This window comes from Euprymna scolopes, chromosome 45, assembly GCF_053919585.1.
Source record: "Euprymna scolopes isolate OS-2025 chromosome 45, ASM5391958v1, whole genome shotgun sequence".
Taxonomy (NCBI): Eukaryota; Metazoa; Mollusca; class Cephalopoda; order Sepiida; family Sepiolidae; genus Euprymna; species Euprymna scolopes.
The window spans coordinates 63,626,503-63,646,206 of NC_136526.1; the positions used below are offsets into that span (position 1 = coordinate 63,626,503).

At 25.2% G+C, this 19,704-nt stretch overlaps 1 protein-coding gene across 1 annotated transcript in view; it reads left to right on the forward strand.

Moving 5' to 3' along the window:
• LOC145269842 (N-lysine methyltransferase setd6-like) overlaps window positions 1-19,704 on the forward strand; it is a 99,576-nt gene that overhangs the window by 68,532 nt on the left and 11,340 nt on the right. Inside the window, exons 7-9 of the mRNA XM_080125559.1 lie at window positions 8,983-9,087; window positions 11,795-11,875; window positions 13,691-13,823. Of these exons, the coding sequence (XP_079981685.1) occupies window positions 8,983-9,087; window positions 11,795-11,875; window positions 13,691-13,823 (319 nt within the window). The remainder of the gene's footprint in view (window positions 1-8,982; window positions 9,088-11,794; window positions 11,876-13,690; window positions 13,824-19,704) is intronic.

A 19,704-nucleotide genomic window follows, 5' to 3' on the forward strand; every position in this document is an offset into this window, starting at 1 on the left:
TTTTTTTTAAAGTTTGTCTATCATGCTTAAATTATAAAGATCATTTTCATTTTTTTTAAAGTTTGTCTTTCATGCTTAAATTATAAAGATCATTTTCATTTTTTTTAAAGTTTGTCTATCATGCTTAAATTATAAAGATCATTTTCATTTTTTTTAAAGTTTGTCTTTCATGCTTAAATTATAAAGATCATTTTCATTTTTTTTAAAGTTTGTCTTTCATGCTTAAATTATAAAGATCATTTTCATTTTTTTTAAAGTTTGTCTATCATGCTTAAATTATAAAGATCATTTTTATTTTTTTTAAAGTTTGTCTTTCATGCTTAAATTATAAAGATCATTTTCATTTTTTTTAAAGTTTGTCTATCATGCTTAAATTATAAAGATCATTTTTTTTTTTTTTAAAGTTTGTCTTTCATGCTTAAATTATAAAGATCATTTTCATTTTTTTTAAAGTTTGTCTATCATGCTTAAATTATAAAGATCATTTTCATTTTTTTTAAAGTTTGTCTTTCATGCTTAAATTATAAAGATCATTTTCATTTTTTTTAAAGTTTGTCTTTCATGCTTAAATTATAAAGATCATTTTCATTTTTTTTAAAGTTTGTCTATCATGCTTAAATTATAAAGATCATTTTCATTTTTTTTAAAGTTTGTCTTTCATGCTTAAATTATAAAGATCATTTTTATTTTTTTAAAGTTTGTCTTTCATGCTTAAATTATAAAGATCATTTTTATTTTTTTAAAGTTTGTCTTTCATGCTTAAATTATAAAGATCATTTTTTTTTTTTTTAAAGTTTGTCTTTCATGCTTAAATTATAAAGATCATTTTTATTTTTTTTAAAGTTTGTCTTTCATGCTTAAATTATAAAGATCACTTTTATTTTTTTAAAGTTTGTCTATCATGCTTAAATTATAAAGATCATTTTCATTTTTTTTAAAGTTTGTCTATCATGCTTAAATTATAAAGATCATTTTCATTTTTTTTAAAGTTTGTCTATCATGCTTAAATTATTAAGATCATTTTCATTTTTTTTAAAGTTTGTCTATCATGCTTAAATTATAAAGATCATTTTCATTTTTTTTAAAGTTTGTCTATCATGCTTAAATTATAAAGATCATTTTCATTTTTTTTAAAGTTTGTCTTTCATGCTTAAATTATAAAGATCATTTTTATTTTTTTAAAGTTTGTCTTTCATGCTTAAATTATAAAGATCATTTTTTTTTTTTTTAAAGTTTGTCTTTCATGCTTAAATTATAAAGATCATTTTTTTTTTTTTTAAAGTTTGTCTTTCATGCTTAAATTATAAAGATCATTTTTATTTTTTTAAAGTTTGTCTTTCATGCTTAAATTATAAAGATCATTTTTTTTTTTTTTAAAGTTTGTCTTTCATGCTTAAATTATAAAGATCATTTTTATTTTTTTAAAGTTTGTCTTTCATGCTTAAATTATAAAGATCATTTTCATTTTTTTTAAAGTTTGTCTTTCATGCTTAAATTATAAAGATCATTTTTATTTTTTTTAAAGTTTGTCTTTCATGCTTAAATTATAAAGATCATTTTCATTTTTTTTAAAGTTTGTCTTTCATGCTTAAATTATAAAGATCATTTTTATTTTTTTTAAAGTTTGTCTTTCATGCTTAAATTATAAAGATCATTTTTATTTTTTTAAAGTTTGTCTTTCATGCTTAAATTATAAAGATCATTTTTTTTTTTTTTAAAGTTTGTCTTTCATGCTTAAATTATAAAGATCATTTTTTTTTTTTTTAAAGTTTGTCTTTCATGCTTAAATTATAAAGATCATTTTTTTTTTTTTAAAGTTTGTCTTTCATGCTTAAATTATAAAGATCATTTTTATTTTTTTAAAGTTTGTCTTTCATGCTTAAATTATAAAGATCATTTTTTTTTTTTTTAAAGTTTGTCTTTCATGCTTAAATTATAAAGATCATTTTCATTTTTTTTTAAAGTTTGTCTTTCATGCTTAAATTATAAAGATCATTTTCATTTTTTTTTAAAGTTTGTCTTTCATGCTTAAATTATAAAGATCATTTTTATTTTTTTAAAGTTTGTCTTTCATGCTTAAATTATAAAGATCATTTTTTTTTTTTTTAAAGTTTGTCTTTCATGCTTAAATTATAAAGATCATTTTCATTTTTTTTAAAGTTTGTCTTTCATGCTTAAATTATAAAGATCATTTTTTTTTTTTTAAAGTTTGTCTTTCATGCTTAAATTATAAAGATCATTTTTATTTTTTTAAAGTTTGTCTTTCATGCTTAAATTATAAAGATCATTTTCATTTTTTTTAAAGTTTGTCTTTCATGCTTAAATTATAAAGATCATTTTTATTTTTTTAAAGTTTGTCTTTCATGCTTAAATTATAAAGATCATTTTTTTTTTTTTTAAAGTTTGTCTTTCATGCTTAAATTATAAAGATCATTTTTATTTTTTTAAAGTTTGTCTTTCATGCTTAAATTATAAAGATCATTTTTTTTTTTTTAAAGTTTGTCTTTCATGCTTAAATTATAAAGATCATTTTTATTTTTTTAAAGTTTGTCTTTCATGCTTAAATTATAAAGATCATTTTCATTTTTTTTAAAGTTTGTCTTTCATGCTTAAATTATAAAGATCATTTTTATTTTTTTAAAGTTTGTCTTTCATGCTTAAATTATAAAGATCATTTTTTTTTTTTTTAAAGTTTGTCTTTCATGCTTAAATTATAAAGATCATTTTCATTTTTTTTAAAGTTTGTCTTTCATGCTTAAATTATAAAGATCATTTTCATTTTTTTTAAAGTTTGTCTATCATGCTTAAATTATAAAGATCATTTTCATTTTTTTTAAAGTTTGTCTATCATGCTTAAATTATAAAGATCATTTTCATTTTTTTTAAAGTTTGTCTATCATGCTTAAATTATAAAGATCATTTTCATTTTTTTTAAAGTTTGTCTTTCATGATTAAATTATAAAGATCATTTTTTTTTTTTTTAAAGTTTGTCTTTCATGCTTAAATTATAAAGATCATTTTCATTTTTTTTAAAGTTTGTCTATCATGCTTAAATTATAAAGATCATTTTCATTTTTTTTAAAGTTTGTCTATCATGCTTAAATTATAAAGATCATTTTCATTTTTTTTAAAGTTTGTCTTTCATGCTTAAATTATAAAGATCATTTTCATTTTTTTTAAAGTTTGTCTATCATGCTTAAATTATAAAGATCATTTTCATTTTTTTTAAAGTTTGTCTTTCATGCTTAAATTATAAAGATCATTTTCATTTTTTTTAAAGTTTGTCTTTCATGCTTAAATTATAAAGATCATTTTTATTTTTTTAAAGTTTGTCTATCATGCTTAAATTATAAAGATCATTTTCATTTTTTTTAAAGTTTGTCTTTCATGCTTAAATTATAAAGATCATTTTCATTTTTTTTAAAGTTTGTCTATCATGCTTAAATTATAAAGATCATTTTCATTTTTTTTAAAGTTTGTCTTTCATGCTTAAATTATAAAGATCATTTTCATTTTTTTTAAAGTTTGTCTTTCATGCTTAAATTATAAAGATCATTTTTATTTTTTTAAAGTTTGTCTATCATGCTTAAATTATAAAGATCATTTTCATTTTTTTTAAAGTTTGTCTTTCATGCTTAAATTATAAAGATCATTTTCATTTTTTTTAAAGTTTGTCTATCATGCTTAAATTATAAAGATCATTTTCATTTTTTTTAAAGTTTGTCTTTCATGCTTAAATTATAAAGATCATTTTCATTTTTTTTAAAGTTTGTCTTTCATGCTTAAATTATAAAGATCATTTTTATTTTTTTAAAGTTTGTCTATCATGCTTAAATTATAAAGATCATTTTCATTTTTTTTAAAGTTTGTCTTTCATGCTTAAATTATAAAGATCATTTTCATTTTTTTTAAAGTTTGTCTATCATGCTTAAATTACAAAGATCATTTTCATTTTTTTTAAAGTTTGTCTTTCATGCTTAAATTATAAAGATCATTTTCATTTTTTTTAAAGTTTGTCTTTCATGCTTAAATTATAAAGATCATTTTTATTTTTTTAAAGTTTGTCTATCATGCTTAAATTATAAAGATCATTTTCATTTTTTTTAAAGTTTGTCTTTCATGCTTAAATTATAAAGATCATTTTCATTTTTTTTAAAGTTTGTCTATCATGCTTAAATTATAAAGATCATTTTCATTTTTTTTAAAGTTTGTCTTTCATGCTTAAATTATAAAGATCATTTTCATTTTTTTTAAAGTTTGTCTATCATGCTTAAATTATAAAGATCATTTTCATTTTTTTTAAAGTTGGTCTATCATGCTTAAATTATAAAGATCATTTTTATTTTTTTTAAAGTTGGTCTATCATGCTTAAATTATAAAGATCATTTTCATTTTTTTTAAAGTTGGTCTATTATGCTTAAATGATAAAGATCATTTCATTTTTTTTAAAGTTTGTCTTTCATGCTTAAATTATAAAGATCATTTTCATTTTTTTTAAAGTTTGTCTTTCATGCTTAAATTATAAAGATCATTTTCATTTTTTTTAAAGTTTGTCTATCATGCTTAAATTATAAAGATCATTTTCATTTTTTTTAAAGTTGGTCTATCATGCTTAAATTATAAAGATCATTTTTATTTTTTTTAAAGTTGGTCTATCATGCTTAAATTATAAAGATCATTTTCATTTTTTTTAAAGTTGGTCTATTATGCTTAAATGATAAAGATCATTTCATTTTTTTTAAAGTTTGTCTATCATGCTTAAATTATAAAGATCATTTTCATTTTTTTTAAAGTTTGTCTTTCATGCTTAAATTATAAAGATCATTTTCATTTTTTTTAAAGTTGGTCTATCATGCTTAAATTATAAAGATCATTTTTATTTTTTTTAAAGTGTGTCTATCATGCTTAAATTATAAAGATCATTTTCATTTTTTTTAAAGTTGGTCTATCATGCTTAAATTATAAAGATCATTTTTATTTTTTTTAAAGTGTGTCTATCATGCTTAAATTATAAAGATCATTTTCATTTTTTTTAAAGTTTGTCTATCATGCTTAAATTATAAAGATCATTTTCATTTTTTTTAAAGTTTGTCTTTCATGCTTAAATTATAAAGATCATTTTCATTTTTTTTAAAGTTTGTCTATCATGCTTAAATTATAAAGATCATTTTCATTTTTTTTAAAGTTGGTCTATCATGCTTAAATTATAAAGATCATTTTTATTTTTTTTAAAGTTGGTCTATCATGCTTAAATTATAAAGATCATTTTCATTTTTTTTAAAGTTGGTCTATTATGCTTAAATGATAAAGATCATTTCATTTTTTTTAAAGTTTGTCTATCATGCTTAAATTATAAAGATCATTTTCATTTTTTTTAAAGTTTGTCTATCATGCTTAAATTATAAAGATCATTTTCATTTTTTTTAAAGTTTGTCTATCATGCTTAAATTATAAAGATCATTTTCATTTTTTTAAAAGTTGGTCTATCATGCTTAAATTATAAAGATCATTTTCATTTTTTTTAAAGTTTGTCTTTCATGCTTAAATTATAAAGATCATTTTTATTTTTTTTTTAAGTTTGTCTTTCATGCTTAAATTATAAAGATCATTTTTATTTTTTTTAAAGTTGGTCTATCATGCTTAAATTATAAAGATCATTTTCATTTTTTTAAAGTTGGTCAATCATGCTTAAATTATAAAGATCATTTTCATTTTTTTAAAGTTGGTCAATCATGCTTAAATTATAAAGATCATTTTCATTTTTTTTAAAGTTTGTCTTTCATGCTTAAATTATAAAGATCATTTTAATTTTTTTTAAAGTTGGTCTATCATGCTTAAATTATAAAGATCATTTTAATTTTTTTAAAGTTGGTCTATCATGCTTAAATTATAAAGATCATTTTCATTTTTTTTAAAGTTGGTCTATCATGCTTAAATTATAAAGATCATTTTCATTTTTTTTAAAGTTGGTCTATCATGCTTAAATTATAAAGATCATTTTCATTTTTTTTAAAGTTGGTCTATCATGCTTAAATTATAAAGATCATTTTCATTTTTTTTTAAAGTTGGTCTATCATGCTTAAATTATAAAGATCATTTTTATTTTTTTAAAGTTGGTCTATCATGCTTAAATTATAAAGATCATTTTCATTTTTTTTTTTGAAGTTGGTCTATCATGCTTAAATTGTAAACATCATGTTCATTGTATTTCGTTACAAATAATACATATTGAATGGATATGAAATAATTTGTGTTTATTTTAACAAGTTTTCTTTAAAAGATTTCAAATTTGAAGCACTCGTTATCTTATAAAATTTAACAGATCAGATTGACAAGAAAGTTCTTTCAATTTTTAACTTTTTAATTCAGATGAACATATCTCAGCTCAAACCAAAATTTATTGAATAGAAATAAGCAACATCAGAATCAACACATCCTTGCCAACGCAAAACAAGTGTATTTTTATGCCAGTAACGTAAAAATCTTATGTTCTGGTGGTGATGAAGCTGCTGAATGCGTTTTCGATATCCTTTAGGTTTTTGGAGCATTTCTCACGCAGAAATTTGTGGAGATGCTTGAAAAAGTGGTAGGCAGTAGATTAAATGTCTGGAGAGTATAACGGATAAGGCAGTTTTGTAGCTCAATTTGTTCTTCTACAGGGTCGGTTTAGCAATGTGTGGTCGGGCATTGTTGTGGAGGAGAATTGGGCCTTTTCTGTTAACTAATGCTGGGTGTTGTTGCCGAAGTTCCTGATGCATTTAATCCATTTGTTGACAGTACTTTTCTGCCGTAATGGTTTCGACTGCATAAAAAAAACTAATGGATGCGATCGGTCGCAGACCACCAAACAATCAGCATGATCTTCTTTTGGTGCAACTCTGGCTTTCTTGTGGCGCTTCATCGGCGTCTAACCACTGAGCTGAGCATCGCCGATTGTTGTAAAGAACCCATTTTTCATCGCAAGTCACAACCCAGTTGAGAAATGGGGCATTCTTATTGCGTAAAAGAAGGGAAAATGACACTTCATAACTGCATTTCTTTTGGTTTTCATTCAATTCACCCATTTATCAAGTTGTTCTGCCTTTTTAATCTCTCAAGTGGTTGGAAATCGTTGTATACGTTACATCTAATTCAGAAGTTCTCGAACAGTTGTGCGTGGATTGGCTTCAACAAATGTTTTAAATTGATCGTTGTCAAGATCTGATGGCCAACCACTATGCTCATTATCTTCAAGACTCGTCGCCGTCACAAAACTTCTTATACCATCATTGTGCTGTGCGCTCAGTAGTGGTTCCTGGGCCAAACGCTTTCTTGAGATATATATTAATGATTTTAGAATTTAAAAAAAAATGACTCGTGCGCCTCCACCGAGAATCGAAACCAAATCGTTCAGCTTACAATTTACTTTTTCCTTTGACATTAATGCCTGAGCTATGAAGACATGTTTGCTGCAAGGCTAAAAATTAAAACATGAACCAATAGCTATTACGTTACGCATGCATGTTTGTTATGCCGTCGTTCGACCATCACCTGGCAAATTTCATATTTTTAATTTTCACACTTTTGCACAGATTTCCCCCGGATAAAATGTAAATATAAAATTTTGCATGGGTTCAAATACCCTATATATTAAGTTTCATGTCTGTAGACTAAAAGCTGACAGAAGAGTTTGGTAGGCAAAATTTTAAAAATAAATATACAAAGAAAGAGTTTTTTGTTTACTATAATCTTTTTACGCAAATATTACGCAAGTATAAATCATGTAGAATATCTGCATGAATATAATTACACGTAATCGTTAACTAATGACGATCATCCCATAAGAAAATGAAAAAAACTAATAAGGAATTAATTAAAATGAATGTTTAAAAGAATATGCAAATTAGCTAGATCTTTTGTAGATGAATGAAATTCCACTACACGTATATAACAAAGTTGTATTGTAATAAAGAAAAATTGTATTTTCTCAATACAACCAAAATAGGAAATAGAGCTTGTCATAAAAGAACACAATTAAAAATGTAAATTATAATTTACAAAAATTTATTGTTCGACAGGATACTCAAAATGGAAATTTTAATGTCGAAAAATAAATTCTTATAAATTATAATTCACGGTCTTTAATTGTGTTCTTATATATGATGGACTTTTCCATCGATTTCAACATGTCAAAGTCCTTCTCTATATTACACCTAGTATTCTCAAATGGTCACCCATCTGATACTGGCCAGGCTTAATGTTGCTTAATTCAGTGATCTAATGAGAACCGATGTGTCAAAATGATTGTGCCATATATATATATATATATATATATATATATATATATATATATATATATATATATATATATATATATATATATATATATGGTATTATTGGATGAGTAGTAACATGTTCACATTAAAACAAAACTTCACACATGGTTGCTGTCATAAGCGTGTGTTCTCAGTGGTGAGCAATCGGGAAAAGTCTTTTTATATGTTGCGCATGGTGAACTTTCTTTCCTCGCCGCTTTTTGTCATTCATGACTGGCCGTGGTTCCCTCATGGTTTTAAACCCTCCCCCCCCACACACACCTCTGTTTAGCTAGATGAACAAAACTACTCGTGCATGGAGACTTGCTGAGTTTTCAAGATTTTACCTAGAGAGAATTTGCTCATGGGTAGATACCTTGTAAGTAATTATTTACTTATGTTTCTAACTTGGGAATTGAGAGATCAGACAGGCAGAGGCTTTAGCTAACATGCGCTTAGATTATCTCTACAATGTTGGATGCACCTCATCTGCTTAATTTTCAAGGAAAGACTAACTAGAATTCTGTTCTATCCTCGAACATGTGATGTACATGTGAAGATATTTTAAGTTTGTTTCTCTTCAGATGAGCTGTAACTGTTTTGACATGACTGACACACTTTCGATTGGACAAACGGCTGTGTAACAATATTTCCCATTAATTGAAACTGCTTTTCCTTTCCATTTCAGGTGACCATTCCAATTCGGCTATTGAAAGAAGTCGCCCAACAACTGCCAATTCACAAACAGAAACCGGATTTATTGTTAGCCAAATGGCAGTACATGCAAAAATATGTACGTTTCAAGTATTCCTCGTTTCTTCTTCTGCCATTATATTGTCTGTCTTCGTCTCCTCCTTGTCAATCTCCTCCATCTTCTTTGACCCTGTCTCCATCGCCTCCTCTGTCCCCCTCAGTCTCTGTCTCGGCTTCCTCTGTCCCCCTCAGTCTCTGTCTCGGCTTCCTCTGTCCCCCTCAGTCTCTGTCTCGGCTTCCTCTGTCCCCCTCAGTCTCTGTCTCGGCTTCCTCTGTCCCCCTCAGTCTCTGTCCCCATATCGTCATATGATACATAATGCCAAAGAGATTTTTCCTTCCAAGCCAATAGCCATGCATCATTTGTAAGCATGCAACGATTGATATCATGAAAAGGTGCATCTACCCTGTGCAGCAGATGCACTTTACTTTATGTGCAGCCCCTGTTCTAATCGAGCTTGCATCGATACAAATTGCTGCAAGTATCGTAAGTTTCCATAAAATTCACCGACCCTGGCAACACAATCGATTCCTCCAGTGAGCAAAGTGACACGATCATAAAAAGACGTATATCTGTCGTATGTTGGAATTGTTAAACAATTGGTTACAATTGTATGCGATGGAAGCAACGTATAACATGTGTCCAACCTTTGTTCTTGTATAGTTGTTCGATGACAAAACGTTAAAAGAACACAATCCTGGATGATAAGCCATTCACAACTTCTATAGAGTCTTTTGTAGCGAGGAGTTCGTTTTTCGAGGTGAGGGTGCTGGCCCCACACTCAACCTTGTAGCACCTTGCCTTCCTAAATGGTTACCCATCTGGTACTGGCCGGGCTCAATGTTGCTTAACTTTGGTGGTCTAGCAAGAACCGGTGTGTTAATGTGATTGTGCTGTACTAATTAAGAAATGCTCCGTTGAAGATGCCCCTATCCTCTCCAAACACTTCAACAAATGTCTCTGTTGTACGAGCATATCACTTATTAGGTTTGCGAGTTTTTTTAACCCTGTCTAGAAGTGAGACTAGTGGCTTTCTTGAAATGGGGGGGGGGTCGAATATGCTTGCCCGTAACACTCAAGGCAATCGCTGAATCTTTAGAAAATGATCTCCAGTCTGTAATGGAATGGGGCCATCAATGAATGGTTACATTTGAGTCTACTACTAAGACTAAACTTCTTTCCTTTAATAATTACACGTACATCAAGTCTGTTGCCAAGGTCGTTGGAAAGATGGTGGGATCCTTCTACCGCTCAAGAAGATATCTCACTACTGATGCAATTCTCTATCTATATAAAAGCCAAGTACGCCCAAGGATGGAATACTGCTGCCATATCTGGGCAGGAGCTGCTAAAAACAGCCTATCATGCCTTGACAGAGTACAAAATCGACTTTGTGGCTTAGTGGGGGATGCCCTTTTCTCTTCCCTGCAACCTCTCTCCCATAGAAGAGACGTTGCAAGCCTATCTTTGTTCTATCGTTATTTCCATAGCAGGTGCTCGTCTGAACTCCAATCTCTAGTCCCCCCCTCGCAAATCTTTTGCGAAAAACACCCGTCTAGCTGAATCCACTGTCAAAAATTTTCCCCACTCTTTATCTGTGCTTAAATCAAGACGTAGATTCCATGAACAAAGTTTCTTTCTTAGAACTGCATGCCTGTGGAACTCTGCTCCGTCTGCTTGCTTCCCACCTGACTACAACCTGGATGTCTTCAAGTCCAACGTAAACAAATTCCTGATGAACCGACCCCCCCCCCCTTAAGTAGACATTTTTATTAAACCCCCACACTAACGTACTGTACTTGCAATAACCCTTATCCCTGAGTGGCTTCCGGGCCTTGATAAGTGGTGATCACCTTGTAAAAAAAAAAAATTACGTTTAATTGCAAACCACTGTTTTAATATGAAACATGCAATCACTTGTATATCGTGGTTATCGTGTTTCGTTGTCAACAAATGCTTCTCTTTTTTTTTTTTTTTTTATGATATTATATAGGTCAAAAGTAAAAAAACTGTTGAGAATCACGGATTTAGAATTGATTGTTACATAGCACTTTTATCCGTTGCGCTACATTGCCATACAAATTACATCCATAGTTGTCTCAGTAATTCAAAAACAGAAATTGGCCGATTTATAAAGTGTGATTTTTCTATGATTCAGTTACGATGAAGATGTAGCTTTTTTTTCTTTTTGTTTTGTAGTTTTCCTCTTTCTTTTTTTATGTTTCTATTTTTTATTCTTTTATTTTTTTATTTTTTATTTTTCTATTTTTTATTTTTTTTTTATTTTTCTATTTTTTTTCCTATTTTTTATTTTTCTATTTTTTTTCTTTTTATTTTTTTTCCTATTTTTTTCATATTTATTTTTCTATTTTTTCCTCTTTTTTATTCTTTTTTTTCCTATTTTTATTTTCATTTTCGATTTTACTTTGTCTATCTCTTGTTTCTTTTTTCTTTTGTTTTTTTTTCTTTTGTATCTTTTTTCTTTTGTTTCTTTTTTTCTTTTTCTTTTTCTTTTTTCTTTTGTTTCTTCTTGTTTCTTTTTCTTTCTTTTTTTTCTCTTTTTTTCTTTTTCTCTTTCTTTTCTTTTTTTTCCTTTTTTCTTTTCTTTTTTTCTTTTCTTTTCTTTATTTTCTTTTCTTTTCTTTTTTTTCTTTTCTTTTTTTTTCTGTTTTTCTTTTCTTTCTTAAGCATGATACTACAAACAACAGAAATTTGATTTTCATTTTCTATTTCGTTTTTTTTTCCACAGAACATTGGAGACGAAACAGATGAATTCATTATTGGTATGAAAGGCTTTCTCACACGATACGAGCTCTTAATGTGCTTGAAGGTAATCATTTTAATTTTAAAAAATAAAAAAAATATGGTCATCATATTTGTCCATTTTGCATGCTGACATGTGTTGGATTGTTATATTATGGTGTACCAAAAAAGCACCGAAACTATGGATGTTGTAGAATTGTCTGAATGTTGTGTAGAATTGAAACGCTTCATCCTGATGTGTATATTCGTGTCGCTAAATGTCTATTGCTGGTGATTCTTCACTATTTGAACCTAGAATTATGTTGTTGCTGTCTATCATATATTCATATCTAATTGTTCATATGCTCGTGTGTGTGATACATGTATTTTGGACATACCTTCATGCGTCGTTGATCTTGTCCACCTGGAATTAATTTTGTTCTTGGAGGGGAGGCTGAAACCTGTTTGGACGAATATTCATTCGCTTCCAAGAACGCTGATTGGTTTTATTAAGTTTTTATTTGCTTTACAGGTGTCGATCGCAGAAGAATGGGAAGTGAATCTTTGCTTGCGTGGTTACATCTATTTTCACACACGTCAGCTCCCACCCTAGTGAGGAGGGGGGGCTGTTAAACCGTCCGCTTTTCTTTGTCCAAATTCCAACTCTCTGATCTCCAGCTAATCTGATCACGTGACTCACACACAGATCCGATCAGCTGACCAGGCCTTCCGGTAAATTTGTCTACAATATTTTGAGAGATTTTATAAATATTCTTCATATTCATCTATCGTCCATCTCTCCAGTTAGATAGACCGACATGGATAAATACAGAAATAGATAATTAAATGGATAGATCGGCACTTTCTTGTGTTACATAATCTGATGGCTTTTATAATTTGGCTTCCAAGCTTACTTATCTCAGCAGGTCTTTTATTAATCCCTTTTTCTCTCGAGCCCATCCTTACCATTTTCCCGACCCCTATGTTTTCTTTGGCCTTCCTTTTCCAACCAGACCTGCTACCTCAACTGTTTTACATTTGCACTTTTTTTTTTTTTTTTTTCTCTCTTTTTCACCTCCAAAAAATCATATTCCCACTTGGAGTGTAAAGGGCTAATATTTAGGATTCTTATTGAACAGGGAATTTAGAGAAGTTGAGCATCAACTGTTTATGTTACGTTTAAACTTTGGAAGGTTAGTACAGTAAAGGAAGCAGGGAAGGAATTCCAAGATCTAGCAGTTTGAGTAGAACACTTTTCAGCATCTACAACAACGGTGAAGGGGTGGGATTTTGCTGCTTGTCACGTTAATTAGGAGTGTGTTGAGGATCTTAAACTTGAAGTCTTCGATCACTACTGCCCCCACCATATCCTACGCAGTCACCTCTCCGACTGGATCCCTAACTCAACCATATGCGTTAGATGTAATATGCTTGGCCTGGAGGAAACTCTGCTGAAAAGGAGACTCCGATGGTTTAGTCGCATGCTGCACCAGCCAAGAGGGATGAGTTCGTCCATCAATTGGTGACGCTCATTGTACCCACTGGTTGGAAGAAGCGTCAAGGTGGTCAACTCAAGACTTGCAACAGTAAAAGCAGATATGGAGATCATGTCCAGTCCTCGCATTTTTGGTGAATGGCTGGATCCGTGAATGGCTGGATCATGCCGTTGACTCTGCTGCCGACTGATAGGGGTGGATGGCTTTGACACAAGATGCAGTTAACCCCATTGGGGTTGGCTCAACCCATCCCGGGTGAATGCCGCTATGGGGGATATTTTAAAATTGGCAAATAATCCAAAACCAAATGTCCACTGCGATAACATGTGTTGCAAATTTTTCTTGAGGGTGGAGGGGCTGATATTTAAAAACGATTTTACGTGAAATTATTTTCTTTTTGGTATTAGATTTTACACCTGGAAGAAACTGCATTTAATATCCAGAAAGATGGAGAATTTGATTATGATGAAGATCCTTTGTTTGGTGATGAAGATGAAGATGATGAGGAAGATGACGACGATGATGAACTGTTGCGGTTCAGTGAGTTTGACATTTTTTCCTTTTGCTTTTTTTTTTTAATTTCCATTTTCCCTTTTTCATCAAAATTGAAAATGTTTTCAAATTTTCACCAGCCATGGGAAAATAGTTCTACTGCCTTGGCAAAGGTTGAGGGAGTAAACCCTGACAAAAATCTGGTTACTTATGAATCGACAGATCGATTTTTATTTTATTTTTTTTAAATATGTCATTTTAAGCAAAACAATATTACATGTTTAATTGTCGTGCCAAAAATAGTAATATATCCAAATATTATGAAAAATCATACAAAGTTATTTCTAGTTAAAAGTAATTTTTACGGAAAATTGCATAAAATTGCATTTTTCTCAGACATTATAAAGTAGACAGTAAGAGTCTACATGCAAGGGACATAACTGTGAAAAGAATATTTTAGATTACTTGTCTGGTTCTTCTTTTCACCTGATCAGACCTACATCTGGAGGTCCAACTCCATCTTCTTCAGAACTCTATTATCTCATGAGACAATCATCATTCTTTTCCCCCTTTCATTTCGATATTCATCTTTTCAGTAATTATGAAATGATTGTGACTTGATTATCTCCATATATTTTTTTTTATCTTAATCCATATATTAATATGATAACGTTTTTTATCTTAATCCATATATTAATATGATAACGTTTTTTATCTTAATCCATATATTAATATAACGTTTTTTTATCTTAATCCATATATTAATATGATAACGTTTTTTTATCTTAATCCATATATTAATATAACGTTTTTTTATCTTAATCCATATATTAATATGATAACGTTTTTTTATCTTAATCCATATATTAATATGATAACCTTTTTTATCTTAATCCATATATTAATATGATAACGTTTTTTATCTTAATCCATATATTAATATGATAACGTTTTTTTATCTTAATCCATATATTAATATGATAACGTTTTTTTATCTTAATCCATATATTAATATAACGTTTTTTTATTTTAATCCATATATTAATATAACATTTTTTTATCTTAATCCATATATTAATATGATAACGTTTTTTTATCTTAATCCATATATTAATATGATAACGTTTTTTTATCTTAATCCATATATTAATATGATAACGTTTTTTTATCTTAATCCATATATTAATATGATAACGTTTTTTTATCTTAATCCATATATTAATATGATAACGTTTTTTTATCTAAATCCATATATTATGATAACGTTTTTTTATCTTAATCCATATATTAATATGATAACGTTTTTTTATCTTAATCCATATATTAATATGATAACGTTTTTTTATCTTAATCCATATATTAATATGATAACGTTTTTTTATCTTAATCCATATATTAATATGATAACGTTTTTTTATCTTAATCCATATATTAATATGATAACGTTTTTTTATCTTAATCCATATATTAATATGATAACGTTTTTTTATCTTAATCCATATATTAATATGATAACGTTTTTTTATCTTAATCCATATATTAATATGATAACGTTTTTTTATCTTAATCCATATATTAATATGATAACGTTTTTTATCTTAATCCATATATTAATATGATAACGTTTTTTTATCTTAATCCATATATTAATATGATAACGTTTTTTTATCTTAATCCATATATTAATATAACGTTTTTTTATTTTAATCCATATATTAATATAACGTTTTTTTATCTTAATCCATATATTAATATGATAACGTTTTTTTATCTTAATCCATATATTAATATGATAACGTTTTTTTATCTTAATCCATATATTAATATGATAACGTTTTTTTATCTTAATCCATATATTAATATGATAACGTTTTTTTATCTTAATCCATATATTAATATGATAACGTTTTTTTATCTTAATCCATATATTAATATAACGTTTTTTTATTTTAATCCATATATTAATATGATAACGTTTTTTTATCTTAATCCATATATTAATATAACGTTTTTTTATCTTAATCCATATATTAATATGATAACGTTTTTTTATCTTAATCCATATATTAATATGATAACGTTTTTTTATCTTAATCCATATATTAATATGATAACGTTTTTTTATCTTAATCCATATATTAATATGATAACGTTTTTTTATTTTAATCCATATATTAATATGATAACGTTTTTTTATCTTAATCCATATATTAATATAACGTTTTTTATCTTAATCCATATATTAATATGATAACGTTTTTTTATCTTAATCCATATATTAATATGATAACGTTTTTTTATCTTAATCCATATATTAATATGATAACGTTTTTTTATCTTAATCCATATATTAATATGATAACGTTTTTTTATCTTAATCCATATATTAATATGATAACGTTTTTTTATCTTAATCCATATATTAATATGATAACGTTTTTTTATCTTAATCCATATATTAATATGATAACGTTTTTTTATCTTAATCCATATATTAATATGATAACGTTTTTTTATCTTAATCCATATATTAATATGATAACGTTTTTTTATCTTAATCCATATATTAATATAACGTTTTTTTATCTTAATCCATATATTAATATGATAACGTTTTTTATCTTAATCCATATATTAATATGATAATGTTTTTTTATCTTAATCCATATATTAATATGATAACGTTTTTTTATCTTAATCCATATATTAATATGATAACGTTTTTTATCTTAATCCATATATTAATATGATAACGTTTTTTTATCTTAATCCATATATTAATATGATAACGTTTTTTATCTTAATCCATATATTAATATGATAACGTTTTTTTATCTTAATCCATATATTAATATGATAACGTTTTTTTATCTTAATCCATATATTAATATGATAACGTTTTTTATCTTAATCCATATATTAATATGATAACGTTTTTTATCTTAATCCATATATTAATATGATAACGTTTTTTTATCTTAATCCATATATTAATATGATAACGTTTTTTTATCTTAATCCATATATTAATATGATAACGTTTTTTTATCTTAATCCATATATTAATATGATAACGTTTTTTATCTTAATCCATATATTAATATGATAACGTTTTTTTATCTTAATCCATATATTAATATGATAACGTTTTTTTATCTTAATCCATATATTAATATGATAACGTTTTTTATCTTAATCCATATATTAATATGATAACGTTTTTTTATCTTAATCCATATATTAATATGATAACGTTTTTTTATCTTAATCCATATATTAATATGATAACGTTTTTTATCTTAATCCATATATTAATATGATAACGTTTTTTTATCTTAATCCATATATTAATATGATAACGTTTTTTTTATCTTAATCCATATATTAATATGATAACGTTTTTTATCTTAATCCATATATTAATATGATAACGTTTTTTTATCTTAATCCATATATTAATATGATAACGTTTTTTATCTTAATCCATATATTAATATGATAACGTTTTTTTATCTTAATCCATATATTAATATGATAACGTTTTTTTATCTTAATCCATATATTAATATGATAACGTTTTTTTATCTTAATCCATATATTAATATGATAACGTTTTTTTATCTTAATCCATATATTAATATAACGTTTTTTATCTTAATCCATATATTAATATGATAACGTTTTTTTATCTTAATCCATATATTAATATGATAACGTTTTTTTATCTTAATCCATATATTAATATGATAACGTTTTTTTTATCTTAATCCATATATTAATATGATAACGTTTTTTATCTTAATCCATATATTAATATGATAACGTTTTTTTATCTTAATCCATATATTAATATGATAACGTTTTTTTATCTTAATCCATATATTATGATAACGTTTTTTTATCTTAATCCATATATTAATATAATAACGTTTTTTTTATCTTAATCCATATATTAATATAATAACGTTTTTTTTATCTTAATCCATATATTAATATAACGTTTTTTATCTTAATCCATATATTAATATGATAACGTTTTTTTATCTTAATCCATATATTAATATAATAACGTTTTTTTTATATTAATCCATATATTAATATAATAACGTTTTTTTTATCTTAATCCATATATTAATATAACGTTTTTATCTTAATCCATATATTAATATGATAACGTTTTTTTTATCTTAATCCATATATTAATATGATAACGTTTTTTTATCTTAATCCATATATTAATATGATAACGTTTTTTTTATCTTAATCCATATATTAATATAATAACGTTTTTTTTATCTTAATCCATATATTAATATAATAACGTTTTTTTTATCTTAATCCATATATTAATATAACGTTTTTTATCTTAATCCATATATTAATATGATAACGTTTTTATCTTAATCCATATATTAATATAATAACGTTTTTTTTTATCTTAATCCATATATTAATATAATAACGTTTTTTTTATCTTAATCCATATATTAATATAACGTTTTTTATCTTAATCCATATATTAATATGATAACGTTTTTTTATCTTAATCCATATATTAATATGATAACGTTTTTTTATCTTAATCCATATATTAATATGATAACGTTTTTTATCTTAATCCATATATTAATATGATAACGTTTTTTTATCTTAATCCATATATTAATATGATAACGTTTTTTTATCTTAATCCATATATTAATATGATAACGTTTTTTTTATCTTAATCCATATATTAATATGATAACGTTTTTTTTATCTTAATCCATATATTAATATGATAACGTTTTTTTTATCTTAATCCATATATTAATATGATAACGTTTTTTTATCTTAATCCATATATTATGATAACGTTTTTTTATCTTAATCCATATATTATGATAACGTTTTTTTATCTTAATCCATATATTAATATGATAACGTTTTTTTATCTTAATCCATATATTAATATGATAACGTTTTTTTATCTTAATCCATATATTATGATAACGTTTTTTAATCTTAATCAATATATTAATATGATAACGTTTTTTTATCTTAATCCATATATTAATATGATAACGTTTTTTTATCTTAATCCATATATTAATATGATAACGTTTTTTTTTATCTTAATCCATATATTAATATGATAACGTTTTTTTTTATCTTAATCCATATATTAATATGATAACGTTTTTTTATCCTAATCCATATATTAATATGATAACGTTTTTTATCTTAATCCATATATTAATATGATAACGTTTTTTATCTTAATCCATATATTAATATGATAACGTTTTTTTATCTTAATCCATATACTAATATGATAACGTTTTTTATCTTAATCCATATATTAATATGATAACGTTTTTTATCTTAATCCATATATTATGATAACGTTTTTTTTATCTTACTCCATATATTAATATGATAACGTTTTTTTATCTTAATCCATATATTAATATGATAACGTTTTTTATCTTAATCCATATATTAATATAACGTTTTTTTATCTTAATCCATTTATTAATATGATAACGTTTTTTTATCTTAATCCATATATTAATATGATAACGTTTTTTTATCTTAATCCATATATTAATATGATAACGTTTTTTTATCTTAATCCATATATTAATATGATAACGTTTTTTTATCTTAATCCATATATTAATATGATAACGTTTTTTATCTTAATCCATATATTAATATGATAACGTTTTTTTTTATCTTAATCCATATATTAATATGATAACGTTTTTTATCTTAATCCATATATTAATATGATAACGTTTTTTATCTTAATCCATATATTAATATAACGTTTTTTTATCTTAATCCATATATTATGATAACGTTTTTTTATCTTAATCCATATATTAATATGATAACGTTTTTTTATCTTAATCCATATATTAATATGATAACGTTTTTTTATCTT